The 13,158-nt window shown below is 53.5% G+C and overlaps 2 protein-coding genes across 6 annotated transcripts in view; one reads left to right on the forward strand and one right to left on the reverse strand.

Moving 5' to 3' along the window:
• The window catches only part of MYH7B (myosin heavy chain 7B), a 29,640-nt gene extending 22,331 nt beyond the window's left edge, over window positions 1-7,309 (forward strand). For all 3 annotated transcript variants that reach the window (XM_039728230.1, XM_039728229.1, XM_039728228.1), the window contains 14 exons: window positions 374-500; window positions 811-929; window positions 1,126-1,322; window positions 1,482-1,831; window positions 2,310-2,434; window positions 2,695-2,810; window positions 2,926-3,118; window positions 3,195-3,398; window positions 3,490-3,615; window positions 3,724-3,894; window positions 4,154-4,258; window positions 4,647-4,742; window positions 4,887-5,024; window positions 5,213-7,309. In XM_039728230.1, the coding sequence (XP_039584164.1) occupies window positions 374-500; window positions 811-929; window positions 1,126-1,322; window positions 1,482-1,831; window positions 2,310-2,434; window positions 2,695-2,810; window positions 2,926-3,118; window positions 3,195-3,398; window positions 3,490-3,615; window positions 3,724-3,894; window positions 4,154-4,258; window positions 4,647-4,742; window positions 4,887-5,024; window positions 5,213-5,218 (2,073 nt within the window). In that variant the 3' untranslated portion in view covers window positions 5,219-7,309. The remainder of the gene's footprint in view (window positions 1-373; window positions 501-810; window positions 930-1,125; window positions 1,323-1,481; window positions 1,832-2,309; window positions 2,435-2,694; window positions 2,811-2,925; window positions 3,119-3,194; window positions 3,399-3,489; window positions 3,616-3,723; window positions 3,895-4,153; window positions 4,259-4,646; window positions 4,743-4,886; window positions 5,025-5,212) is intronic.
• LOC120511352 (transient receptor potential cation channel subfamily C member 4 associated protein) overlaps window positions 5,662-13,158 on the reverse strand; it is a 36,646-nt gene continuing 29,149 nt past the window's right edge. For 2 of the 3 annotated variants that reach the window (XM_039728232.1, XM_039728233.1), the window contains exons 13-19: window positions 12,243-12,326; window positions 11,855-11,945; window positions 11,093-11,233; window positions 9,847-9,955; window positions 9,533-9,645; window positions 9,097-9,303; window positions 7,816-8,178 (exon numbers count right to left, since the gene is read on the reverse strand). In XM_039728232.1, coding sequence (XP_039584166.1) covers window positions 8,041-8,178; window positions 9,097-9,303; window positions 9,533-9,645; window positions 9,847-9,955; window positions 11,093-11,233; window positions 11,855-11,945; window positions 12,243-12,326 — 883 coding nt within the window. In that variant the 3' untranslated portion in view covers window positions 7,816-8,040. Of the gene's footprint in view, window positions 8,179-9,096; window positions 9,304-9,532; window positions 9,646-9,846; window positions 9,956-11,092; window positions 11,234-11,854; window positions 11,946-12,242; window positions 12,327-13,158 lie in introns of all 3 variants that reach the window. The other variant, XM_039728231.1, reaches the window with a different exon arrangement.

The raw sequence follows: 13,158 nt of genomic DNA on the forward strand, positions 1-13,158 counted from the left end.
AGTGTGTGAGAAAGTTTGATACAAGAATGCAAACATCAGAAGGCTTAGAAAATCTTAAAAAATCAGGGCGACATAGTCCCTCTTTGACCTGCAGCTTGTCCCTGTGTCACTACAAGATGCTTTACTTGTCCTAGTCAAGTCTGGAGGCTCTGGGAAGATATTTCCTGGGAAGCTTGACTGCAGAGAGCCACTATTATCTTAGCAGCGAGCTCTGGCAGGCTCCTGCTCTCTGCCTTGTGTGCCCGTAGGATCCACCGAGCAGGGCAGGGTATCCCAGGGTGGGAGATGGTGCTCTGTGGCCAGAGCTGAGCTCAGCCAGGCTGTGCTCTGTGGCCAGAGCTGAGCTCAGCCAGGTGGTGCTTGGTGCCTGCAGGCCAACGCTGAGAAGCTGTGCCGCACCTACGAGGACCAGCTGAACGAGGCCAAGGCCAAGGTGGACGAGCTGCAGCGGCAGCTGACGGACGTGAACGCCCAGCGGGGCCGGCTGCAGACCGAGAACGGTGCGTGGGGCACAGGCCAGGGGCACCCGCTGCCTCAGGAGTGCTCTGGCTCTGGTGTCTGGCTGGAGAGAGGGGTTCAGCCAGGCAGGCTGTTCTCCTTCTGTGGAGGGAGAACGAGTTGTGCCTCAGGAGGGATTCCTCGCTGGCATCCCTTGCCTTTAACTGGTTGCACCTCTGTCCATGGCCCAGCTTGCCCTGGTTGGGGGACAGCTGGGACAGCTGGAGGCCACAGGCTCTGGGGGAGTGTGGGCTAGTGCAGATTGCAGCTCTACAACCCTGAAGTAGCAGTTTTGGCTGTGTTTGAACCCAGGGGAGCTTAGCCGGCTGCTGGAGGAGAAGGAGTCCTTCATCAACCAGCTGAGCCGTGGCAAGGTCTCGTTCACACAGAACATTGAGGAGCTCAAGAGGCAGCTGGAGGAAGAGACCAAGGTGAGGTTTCAGGGCATGGCTGCTCTCTGAGTGGCACTGTGGCACTGCCCCACACCCTTGGACTGGGGAGGTGGGACATACCCTGCAGGGCATCCCTCACCTGGGAGGAACAGAAGTTCCCTGCTGCTGCTCCCAGTCATGGTGCCATGGCCTGTGTCCTGGAGCCTGGAGTCAGCTGCTGCTCTCTCTTCCTCAGGGCAAGAATGCCCTGGCCCACGCCCTGCAAGCCTCCCGGCACGACTGTGACCTGCTGCGGGAGCAGTACGAGGAGGAGGTGGAGGCCAAGAGCGAGCTCCAGAGGAACTTGTCCAAAGCCAATGCTGAGGTGGCCCAGTGGAGAACCAAGTACGAGACTGATGCCATCCAGAGGACTGAGGAGCTGGAGGAAGCCAAGTAAGTCCCATGGCACAAGTCAGTTCCTTGTAGGTGGCAGCTTTCTGTTCAGCAGTGGGGCTCTCCCAGGCTGGGGTGACACAGCACGCTCCTCCTGGGTCAGAGGCTGTGGGGCGGGATGGCACGGGGCAGGGAGCGCTCACCCCGCTGCCGTGGCAGGAAGAAGTTGGCCACCCGGCTGCAGGAGGCGGAGGAGGCCGTGGAGGCCGCGCACGCCAAGTGCGCCTCGCTGGAGAAGACCAAGCACCGTCTGCAGACCGAGATCGAGGACCTGTCGGTGGACCTGGAGCGCGCCAACGCGGCCTGTGCTGCCCTGGACAAGAAGCAGCGCAACTTCGACAGGATCCTGGCCGAGTGGAAGCAGAAGTACGAGGAGACCCAGGTGGAGCTGGAGGCGTCGCAGAAGGAGTCGCGCAGCCTGAGCACAGAGCTCTTCAAGCTCAAGAACGCCTACGAGGAGTCCCTGGACAACCTGGAGACCCTTAAGAGGGAGAACAAGAACCTGCAGGGTAGGACTGGGCTCAGGCACTCCCCTGGGGCTCTGCCCAGGCTGCTGCTCCTGCTCCTCAGGCACGTGGGATTGGTCCCTTGTTGGCCAGGACTGGCCTTGCTGCTCAGCCCATCCACTGGAAGGATGCAGCAGCCCTGCTGGGATGCCAGCGTGTGTCCTCATGGTGGGCACACTCTGGGAGGACTGGCAGAGCCACTTGGCTCCTGTCCCCAGAGGGCTGCTGTTCCCAAATGGTGCTGCCAAGTGCCATGACGCTGCCTTGGGGGTGGTGCTGTTGGATAAACAGGTCTCCCCAGGTCCTTAGTGCCTCTTGTATGCTCTCTCCCACACTGCAGAAATATTCCCAAGCACAGCCTTGGATGCTCTTTGAGAGTCTGAGGGACATCAGCTGAGCCTGGGCAGGGGGATGGGGACATCACTTGCACAGGGCTGTCCCACAAACTCCTTCCTGACCAAACTCCTTCTGTCCCTGGCAGAGGAAATTGCTGATTTGACTGACCAGATCAGTCTGGGCGGCAAAACCATCCACGAGCTGGAAAAGGTGAAGAAAGTGCTGGAGAGCGAGAAGAGCGATATCCAGGCAGCTCTGGAGGAGGCTGAGGTGAGTCCTTGTTTCTCATATGTTCCTGCTGCCCCCAGGAGCCACTGGCCCACCCTGCAGCTCTGGTTGTGTGCTGCTGGGGGTGACAGTCCTGAGCAGGCTGTGACCCCTGGGAATCCCATTCAGCGGGGTCCCACAACCACTGCAGGCAATGGAGTGGCTCCACCTGCTCTGCCCCTCATAACAATGGGCTGGGGGACAAGGCCTGGGGCAGTGGGTGGCTGTGGGGAGCCCCCTTCCCATGGCTGAGCTGTCTCTAGGGAGCCCTGGAGCACGAGGAGAGCAAGACCCTGCGCATCCAGCTGGAGCTGAACCAGATCAAGGCTGAGATGGACAGGAAGCTGGCGGAGAAGGATGAGGAGTTTGAGAACCTGAGGTGTGTGGGGTGAGGGGACGGGCTGGGCCATCACTGCAGGGGCAGGGCTGGCAGGGCTGGCACCGTGGCCCTGGATGTCCCCAGGGGACATGGCTGATGCCAGCCTGTCCTGCAGGCGGAACCACCAGCGCGCCATGGACTCCATGCAGGCCTCGCTGGACGCAGAGGCCCGCGCCAAGAACGAGGCCGTGCGGCTGAGGAAGAAGATGGAGGGGGACCTGAACGAGATGGAGATTCAGCTGAACCACGCCAACCGCCAGGCTGCCGAGTTCCAGAGGCTGGGCCGCCAGCTCCAGGCCCAGATCAAGGTTGGGACAGACTCGGTGCTGTCCCTGCTGCCAGCCCGGCTCCTGCTGTCCCCACTGACCCCGCGCTGCCCCACAGGACCTGCAGATCGAGCTGGATGACACCCAGCGCCACAACGACGACCTGAAGGAGCAGGCGGGTGCCCTGGAGCGCCGCAACAACCTGCTGCTGGCAGAGGTGGAGGAGCTGCGGGCAGCGCTGGAGCAGGCCGAGAGGAGCAGGAAGCTGGCGGAGCAGGAGCTGCTGGAGGCCACCGAGAGGGTCACCCTGCTCCACTCCCAGGTGAGGCACTGCCAAGTCCCCTGTGTGCGCTGGTGGGAGAGCCAGGACTCTGTCAGCCATGAGTGACAGACTGAATCTGCTCTCTGTGCAGAACATGGGTCTGATCAACCAGAAGAAGAAGCTGGAGGCTGATGTCTCCCAGCTGAGCAGCGAGGTGGAGGATGCGGTGCAGGAGTGTCGCAACGCCGAGGAGAAGGCAAAGAAGGCCATCACGGATGTAAGAGAGCGGTGGGGACTGCTGTGTGGGCCTCACATCTCCACTGAGCCCCTGGTCTGGCAGGGCAGCCTGGCCTTGAGCTGATGTCCCCCTGCTCTTGGCTGGCAGGCTGCCATGATGGCAGAGGAGCTGAAGAAGGAGCAGGACACGAGCGCGCACCTGGAGCGGATGAAGAAGAACATGGAGCAGACCATCAAGGACCTGCAGATGCGCCTGGACGAGGCAGAGCAGATTGCTCTCAAGGGGGGCAAGAAGCAGATCCAGAAGCTGGAGGCCAGGGTGAGACAGTAGGGGCAGGAGCCACCTCCTGGGGCTGCCCCAGTCCCTGTGGCACCAGACTCTGCCCTATCCCTCTGAGGACAGGTGGTGCCTCTGGGGGACCAGGGGACAGTCCCCAAGGCCCTGACAGGCTGCGCCCAGCTCAGAATGGCTTTAGCCTCTACTGTGGCCTCTCTGAGCTGGGAAAGTGGCTTGGCTTTAGCTGGGCTGGTGCTGGTGCTTGGGAGCCAAGTGCTGAGCCAGTCTGTGCCCCCCGCAGGTGCGGGAGCTGGAGGGAGAGCTGGATGGGGAGCAGAAGAAGATGGCAGAGGCCCAGAAGGGCATTCGCAAGTACGAGCGCAGGATCAAGGAGCTGAGCTACCAGGTACAGCAGCACAGGACACAGGTCCAGCCCTGATCCACCAGCACCTGCACAATCCTCTTTGCTCAGCCTCATGTTACCCAAGAACCCATCCACAAACCCAGCCCAGCCTGGGCTGCTTCTGGGCTCCATGTGGGGAATGACAACAACTGCACAAGCTTCTCCCTGTCACAACATCCTGTCCCTGCTCTGGCTCCTTCTGCCCATTTCCCAGCACCTCCTGAGCTGTGTGATGGGATACAAGGAGGGGCCAAGGGATGGGGGCTGTGGCACCGGTCTGTGTTGGTGGGGCAGGTTGGTGCTGTGTTTGTGACCTGGCACCACTGGGACTCTGATAAAGGTGAGGTGAGGGGGTGCTGGGGTCTGGCTAAGGGAGCTGGGGCTCTTGCAGGCTGAGGAAGACCGGAAGAACCTGGCTCGGATGCAGGACCTGATTGACAAGCTGCAGAGCAAGGTCAAGAGCTACAAGCGCCAGTTTGAGGAGGCAGTAAGTGCCCATCACTGCTCTGGGACAGGGGACAGGGCTGTCCCCACCTGGGATGGCCTGCCATGGCTGCCAGGGGCCACGACAGCAATGTGGGGAGCTTGGAGCTGTCCCCTGTGCCCCATGCACCCCTCTCTCTCCCCCCAGGAGCAGCAGGCCAACTCCAACCTGGTGAAGTACCGCAAGGTGCAGCACGAGCTGGACGACGCCGAGGAACGCGCCGACATCGCCGAGACCCAGGTCAACAAACTGCGCGCCCGCACCAGGGACGCCGTCGTCTCCAAGGTGGGCACTCCTGGGTGGGAGCGTGGCGAGGTGGGCACGGCTCCTGCCAGCCCTGCAGCCAGGGGCGTGACCCCAGGCACAGCCACACCCGGCTGTGGCACTGCTGCCTCTGATGGCTGAAGGGTGGCAGAGTTCTCCGTGCCTCTGGGTCCCTCCTCTCATCAAAGCCCTTTGGGGATTTTTTCCAGCATTAGGAGCCCGGCTGCCCGGCCCTGCCCTGTCCCAGCTGCTGCTGTAGGTTGGAGGCAAGTGGCTGCAACAGTCACTGTCAGCTTTGCACTGCATGAATAAACGTAGATCTGCAGGACTGGCTGTTGTGTGTGACAGCGTAACCAGGGCCTTGGCCTCTGCCCCCGGGGTCTGGGGGAGCATCTTCACAGGGAGACACAGGCAGGAGAGAAGCTCAGTCCCCTCTCTCCCAGCTCTGTGGCCCTGGCTGGGGATGGGTTTTGGGATAAGAGTCCTTTCCCCATACCTCTCCACCAGAACACAGCTCTAACTGCAGGGGACCAGAGCTGAGGCATGAGGCACCACAGACCTCAGCCACTACTGCTGAGAACATGAAGCCCCTCATACAGCCCTGGAGGGGGTTTGGCTTTGGCAATGCACTGGAAAGAAAGACACCTCCACTCATTTGTTTAAAATAGATTTCTTTAATAGTTTCCATTTAATATGTTTATTTGCAGTTAGCAAATCGGCATTAATCAGGGCAGCACGAACCTCAGCCAGCCACGGGGACAGTGCACACTTCCAGAGGTATTTGTTAGTGCCAGGGGTCCCACCTCCCTCCCATCCCAGCCCAGAGCCCGCTGGCACCTCCAAGGGTCTGGTCCCTCTCACCATGAGATCTTTGTGGCATCTGGCATGGACAGACATCCCAAAGGAACGTTGGGCTTTGCCTGTCCCCCTCTGTGCCCTGGAGCAGAGCCTTCTCCCTGGAGCCCAGCACGCTCCACCCCTGGGAGCGTGGGGGCTTTCTTCCCTGTGCCCTTCTCTGCCCAATCAGCCCAAAAGCAAAGCCAAGCCTGTGCCCCCAGGCCTGGGAAGACCCCCAGAGATGTGGGGGCTCAGCTCAGCTTCCCCCAGGCCCATGGGCAAGGCCAGAGGCAGCTGGGCTCCAAAATGTCTTTAAAACACAGAGGGGAGTGAGACTGCAGGGTTACAGCAGCAATCAGTGGATGCACCAATTAACTACACTGTGGAAAAGGCATCCCTTAACTTAAAAGCCTTTTAATTTGAAGCATTTATTTTAAGTGTACATCTATTACAGTTAAGAAGAAGCAAAGATACACCAAAAACACAAATACCCAAGAACAAAAAAAGTACAGATGAGAAAGAAATGAGCTGAGGGGAGGGAGGAGCGGGGGGGGGGTGACCTGGTGAGGAACAGAGGTGAGTTGCCATGGCAAGAAGCTCCCCAGGGTACCCTCACCAGAGCAGGATGCAGCTCCCAGGGAGGGACACCAGGATCCCCAGGAGCTCCTGCAAGGCTCCAGCTTTATGCACAAGCTCAGCAGCTCTGACCACCCTGTGAGCCCACAGCAGGACACTGAGGTGTGGGAGAAAAGAGATGGAAGATGCTCAGAGACAAGTCCTACTCCTGGGGCTGGAGCCTCCTTCACTCCTCCAGCCCCAGCACAGGGAGCCGCAGGGGGGGTTTCATGCTGCTGGCAACAATGAGACCAAAGGCTGCAGCTCTGGGACATCCTCACCCCTCTGGAGCCTGGACAGGGCTGAAGTTATCTCGTCAAATAAATTAGAAAATGTTAAAAAAATTCAGATGTGTGTTTCAAAACAGGTTTCTTTTTTCTGTAGCTGCAAGACGTGTTTTTGACTTAAATGTAGTGGCTTAAGTGTAGTGTATCTCGTTCCTGGGTATCGGAATGTGCTGGAGCAACATGGCGTTGGTGAGCAGGCAGGGCACATGCAGGTTTGGCAATCAAGACTGCCAAAACCCCATTCCCCTTTCCAACATACCGTACAAAGTTACTTTCAACCAGGAGTGTTTATTCCCAGCATTTAACACATTCTGATTAAAACAGATCCAGGAAAAAACGGACATCTCCAGTAAATATTGCACTTTCAAGATTAATGTGTGTGTTGATATTAAGGGCTGAAAGCAGAGACTGACATAAGACTTCCAGGCATAGCAGGTTAACATCAAGAACAATGGTCCTGAAAAGGATTTTAAAACCAGATTAGTTACCCAAGAAGGGACAAGCCGCAAGTTTAAAAAATTAGTACATTTTAATGCTAGTGCTCCGTGAAAAAGCCAACCCCTGTTGCAATTCCACCACTGCTGCAATGTCTCTGTTCTCCAGCACTGCGAAACGCCTCCGGGTGGGAAGGAGCTGCAGGAAGGACAGCAGGAGCAGAGGTTCTCTCCTAATGCACAGATAAGATTTAGTACCAAATGATCCAAAAGGCGATGGTAAAGAGGTGACTGGAGCTGGGGCTCTCAGGAATTAAAAGCACACACACGCACACACACTCATGCTCTAACCAACCCCAAAGCCCTGATTCCAAAGCCCAGCGGAAGAGTTAACACCTGCAGGGAGTCCTCGTGGTGGCTTTGCACGTGGCTGGTGGCGGGGTCCTGCTCAGATGGGCTCCTTGGACCTCACACTTGGAGGGCAATTGCTGTGCTTTTTGACTTGCTCGTCCTGGCAGCCCTGAGAGAGCCACACCTCAACCGGCACATACAGAGAAGAGAACCCTCACGTCAGCAAAACCCCTTCTGCCAGCCCTGCTGGACTGGCAGAGAGGAAAAAAAATAATACAGGCTGGTTTGTGCAGGTGATTATTTTTATCCCAGAACAACTGGAAGATACATCCCTGAATGTGTTGCCCAGAGAGCTGTCCGAGTCTCAGAGTCAGAGCTGGGGGCCGGCAGGGGCGGGGGTGGGACGACGCTCCGCAGCTCCGAGCTGCACACACACACTACACAGCGTATCCCTGAACATCCCCGGGCTGCGAGGGACCCTCCGAGCTGTCCATCAGAAGCTGGAGGCGGGAATTACTCCTCGGAGAAGTCTCTGTCAATGTCCATGTACGCCTCGTCGATGTAGCTGACTATGGCACAGGGGGACGTCCGGTCCGGACTGAGCAGTATCGAAACAGTCTCTTTCCAGTAGGTAAAACTAATACAGGAGCTCTGTGGGCACAGACAACAGGGGGTCAGTGGAGGCCACAGCAGGGAACACCTCCCAAAGCTGAAAATCACTTCCTGTTCAGCCCGAGCTGCCCAGCCCCACAGTGTGAGCAACACTTTGGGTTCCCCACTCTGCCCTCCCTCCCTGGGTGTTGAACAGCTACACCCTCTATAACCAGCTGCTCACTCTCCAGATGCACACAAGGACTCCCAGTGCCTCTGGCAGCTGCTAAGAGCAGCACAGGGTGACCCCAGCCTGCCTGGACCAGTACACCCATAATCCAAACATGTCCTCTGCTGCCCTGTCCCAACACAAACTGAGAGCCTGTGGTGCTGCAGATACACCAATGCTGGAAGCAGCTCCTGCTCCCGAGATGACACCAAAACCAACACACTCCCTTGCTCACACCCCTCCTGCATTATTCCCTCAAGGCCAAAAGGCCACCTCAGCAGCCCAACACCAGACCATGTGTCCCCCACATAACTGGATAGCTGGTTATTTCTACCCACCAGTGACCCAGGACACGCCAGCTCTGGCACAGAAACCCTTGGCTTCCAGCAGCTACATCAGTTATTCTTCCTGTACTGTTTGCAGAGAACAGTCTGGCTAAGGTGCTAAGTACTCTGGGAACTGCATTCTGTCCTGCCTCCCCCTCCCTGGCCATCCTGCCAGCGCTGCCCCTCCACCCCACTCAGCACTAGCATGTCTCACTTCTGTGTGCCAGAGCCAGGACCTCAGGCTCTGTTTCCAGGGAAGCCCAGCACCTGCTTGTGGCAGCCTGAGGTGTGGAAAGCACCACAGAGCAACACTGGGGCCAGAATTTCCTCCCTTCTTTCCCTTCCCAACCTCCCATTTTTGCCAGGGGTCTGCAGACGGGTGTTGCTGTGATTAACCATTGCCATGGCAAGAGGGTCACATACATTTTCTAAGCAGGTGCTGTCTTTATCCTTGTTGAGGTAATGCTGCTGCCAGAATCGCAGGAGACTGTGGAAGTTGTTCAGGATGAAGCCAGGGTATTTTTCCGTGTATTCCATCTGTTGCAAGGTGCGCAGATAAAAAGGGAGCTTTTCTTTCCTTCGGGCCAGCATTAGGATAACTAAACTTGTGTTCAAACAACTGACATTTTCCTGGAAGGAAAAATGACACAGCAAAAAAATCTAAATACCGAGATACCTGTTGTATTCATGCCCCTATAAAACAAGCGTGTGGAAAGCACAAAGTGGAAGTGTTCCTGCACACAGCAAGGAAAAAGGGACATGGGTGTTCTCCAGGGAAAGCAGGCTCCTCCCTGCTCCCAGGCCTGCTCACCACTCCAGCCCCAGTAAGGCAAGTGCAAGGTGCCTGGCAGCTCTTTACCTGTGTAAGTGTCTGTACATGGATAATATTGATGAGACGGAAGAGGAAGGACATTCTCATGGACATCTGGGACATGTAGGACAAGAGGCGGCACTCGGACAGCACCTCTGCAACTGCAGCAACAGGAGAAACACAATCACCAGGGGCTGGAGGCTCAGACACACTCATCCAAGCACTGGGGCACTAAGAACTGGTGCTCAAACTTTCAGGGTGGCATTTCCTTGTCTAACCCCCAAACTATGAAAGCCCAGATTTAAACTGACCATTACCAGCACTGAACACCCCCCAGTCCCACCCCATGGCTTCCTGTTCACCTTTAGCATCAGACTGATTCTCAAACCGGTCCAGGGACAGCGTGATGCAGCGAACCAGCATGTTGGAGTCCACCAGAGAGCTGTTGATCTGATTTAAAAATATCTGGAACTGAACAGAAACACTTTTTAGGGTTGAATTTAAAAGACTGAAATATATTTATATTCAAAGTCATTACCTTTTTGTTATCTCTAACAAGGTAAGAGGAGACATCACTCCTAGCCTCACCCTGCCCAAACCAACACTGGCACTGAGGGCTGACCAAAGGATCACTTAAAAACACTATGGAATGGAAAATGCCATCCTGGCATCCCTAAAATCTCTTTTGAACCTATGTCAGTCCATTGAAAGTGAGATTTCATACAGTATTTGTTTTGAAAGAGGGAATTCCTGCAGCTCCATGTTTTCCTACGCTGATTTTGTACAAACAGCACTAGGGAGGAATACAGTGAGGGAGTCACACAGAATGAGAACTAAACCCAGTCAGAGATCAATAAACAGGAAGCACAGGGCAAATATCAAGACATTCTCTAGAATGTTTAAGTTCATTTACTAGAGAAAAACACCAAAAATAAATACAGCTTTCTTTTAAATACATTTATACATCCCTTCTCCAAGGTCTACCAGACCTAACAGCAATGAGAGAAAAATGACAGTAACAAAAGCAAGAGTGTAAGGCCATTCAGAACCTACTCATCAGCTGATGTTAAATGTCCCAAGTGCACAAGAGCATGAAACCACTTTGCATAGAGCTGTCCACTGATGTGCAGCTCAATTTTATAGTCAATTACACAAGCCATGGCTTCTTAAAACATCTCAAAGCTCAAATAGAATCAAATATCTACTGTCTGTTTGCAGTATCAAGTATTTTAAGCCTTATTCATGAAGGAATTCCCACTGCAAGCTCCAGCAGAACATTTTTTGGAGCTGTCTCAATGTCCACAACTATTACTTAACCACAAATCTGGCGACTGCACAGGAAATGTTCTGCTACCCTTGAGCCTGACCTTAGGCCTGCCTGATCATGAACAGGGCAATGTTTGCTGACCAGCTCAGCCCTCACTGTCTCAGGACAGCTGGAGCACTGCTGAAAACACTGAGGAACTCTGGCAACTCACCCCTTAATGTTTATTGTGCTCCAAACTCTGAAACCACACCAAACCCAAATGAATCTGAGTTTTAGTGCTGTGTTTGGTTATAAAAGGGTGTAATTTGAGCCACAGGGGGACAGCTTTTACAAATATTTACCTTCTCATCTGTGTTGATGTATTTGTTGAACCTCTTGAATGCATCAATATTGAATTTCATCAGCTCTCCCAGAAGGTCAAAGTAACTCTGAAGCACATCCCGTGACTTGCACTCACTATCAACAATGCAGTAGAGAATATGCTGGCAGGGGAGGAAAACATGTTATTGCCACAGCTCAGTCCAAGCCAGCAGCACAACACACTCTGATTTAATCAGTATTTGAAGCACTGATCTTCAAGTTCTTGGGTGACTGAATGCCACAACACCAACTAAAGGCTACAGTTCAGATGAGTCTCCTGTTAAAATGAGTTCCCAGTGATGCAGGTTATGCAAGTGGCCACATCTGGCTGCCACAAGCAGAATTCACAGGTATTTTTGTAAGTGTTCCCAGTATTTGTCATAGCTACACAGGAATAAGGGGCAGTTTTTAATTTATTATTGTTGTTGCATCTATTGTGATTTCTCCAGTAAACTGTGATCCTGACTTATCTCCCTGAGTGTTTATTCCCCCACTACTGCATTACACAGGAATAAGGGGCAGTTTTTCATTTATTATTGTTGCATCTATTGTGATTTCTCCAGTAAACTGTGATCCTGACTTATCTCCCTGAGTGTTTATTCCCCCACTACTGCAAGGGTGCAGCTTGAGTGGCCTTCCTTTCCCTGCTGAGTTTTTAACAGTACATTTTTATCCACTTTTGGTTCACTGCAGATAAATCCTCCTCGATTGCTATGGAGGATGCCTGACATAAACTGACTTACCTCCAGGAGTCCTCTCTTGAGGAGGAACATCTGGTCTGCATAGGAGGTGGTGCCACGCAGAAAACTTTCAACCGCCCTTGCTTGCCAAAACCTGAGAAAGAGAAGAAGGGAGGTGTTGGTTTTGGGGCAAGGGAAGCACTTGATCACAACTGCAATTTAAATCCAGTTTCCTGATCTGTTTCAATCCACTCTGAAGCTGGAGTCAGACCTGTTGAGCCTGCAGAAAGTCACTGGCTGTGATTTCTTGCACCTGCACTGCCACCACAGCACAACAAAGCCAGACCTTCCCACAGCTGATTCTCCAACATTCCATCAGCTCTAAGCTGGACAAAACCAAAGCTACACCCCAGGGGTCCCAAACAGCTCATCAGAGGCACAGTAAACCCACCTGAAGGAGGATTCTGCTGGCTCCTTCTTCATGACCTGAAGCAGCCTGGTCAGCAAACCTCTCTTCCCATCACAGACAAGGCTCCTGCAGGTGAGAAATGACAGCTGAGTGGAAGGGCTGGGCAAGCACTGACCACTGAATCCAGTCACTGCTCCAGGGCTTTTGATGATCAAAATCTCAGTATTGAAGTACACAGTACAAATATTGTGCTAGTTCTATCAGCACAGGAGTTCTCACTGCCCTTAGTAAATATGTGTAATACCTGCAATATGACTTCCAAATAAGTTCAAAATAAAAACTTTCTCTCCAAATTTTAATAATTTCAGAAATATCAATTCACGCCTTGTGTGAATCAAGCAAAAAAAAATACTACATTCAAGCTTAGGAATGAAAGAAACCCCCTTTTTTCCCCTCAAAAAATGTAAAGTCTAAATTCCATTTAGGAGGCAGAGCAGAGTATAAAAGCTGGATGCAACATGAGGCTGTAGTAAAAGCATAGAGGCTGTACAACTGCAATTCTACTTGTATTAGATACTCCACCTTCAGTGGAGTATCTACCTGCTTTAAACTCATACAGAAATAATGCCTTGATCTCACATATCAAGAAAAGCAACATGAAAACTAAATGCTAAGGGTGAAAAAACCCCCAAGTTCTTCCCAATTAGACACAGTATTATGATAACAACCATAATCTAGAAATCCTCTTAGAAATTCCCTTTTGGAGTGAGATAAAGCTGCTCTGTGCAGACCAAGTCCCTGCTGATGCCCTGGGAGCATTCTGACAAAATAAATTCTGCAAACAATCTTCCATCTGCTGAGCTTTATACACCAGAATCGTGTATTAAACAGATTATTAGATCAAAACAGTCCATCTAACAGATACTCAAATGCAACAGAAAAGATTTTATAAGTGGTT

Source organism: Passer montanus, unplaced genomic scaffold (assembly GCF_014805655.1).
Source record: "Passer montanus isolate IOZ18808 unplaced genomic scaffold, ASM1480565v1 scaffold64, whole genome shotgun sequence".
NCBI classification, from domain to species: Eukaryota; Metazoa; Chordata; class Aves; order Passeriformes; family Passeridae; genus Passer; species Passer montanus.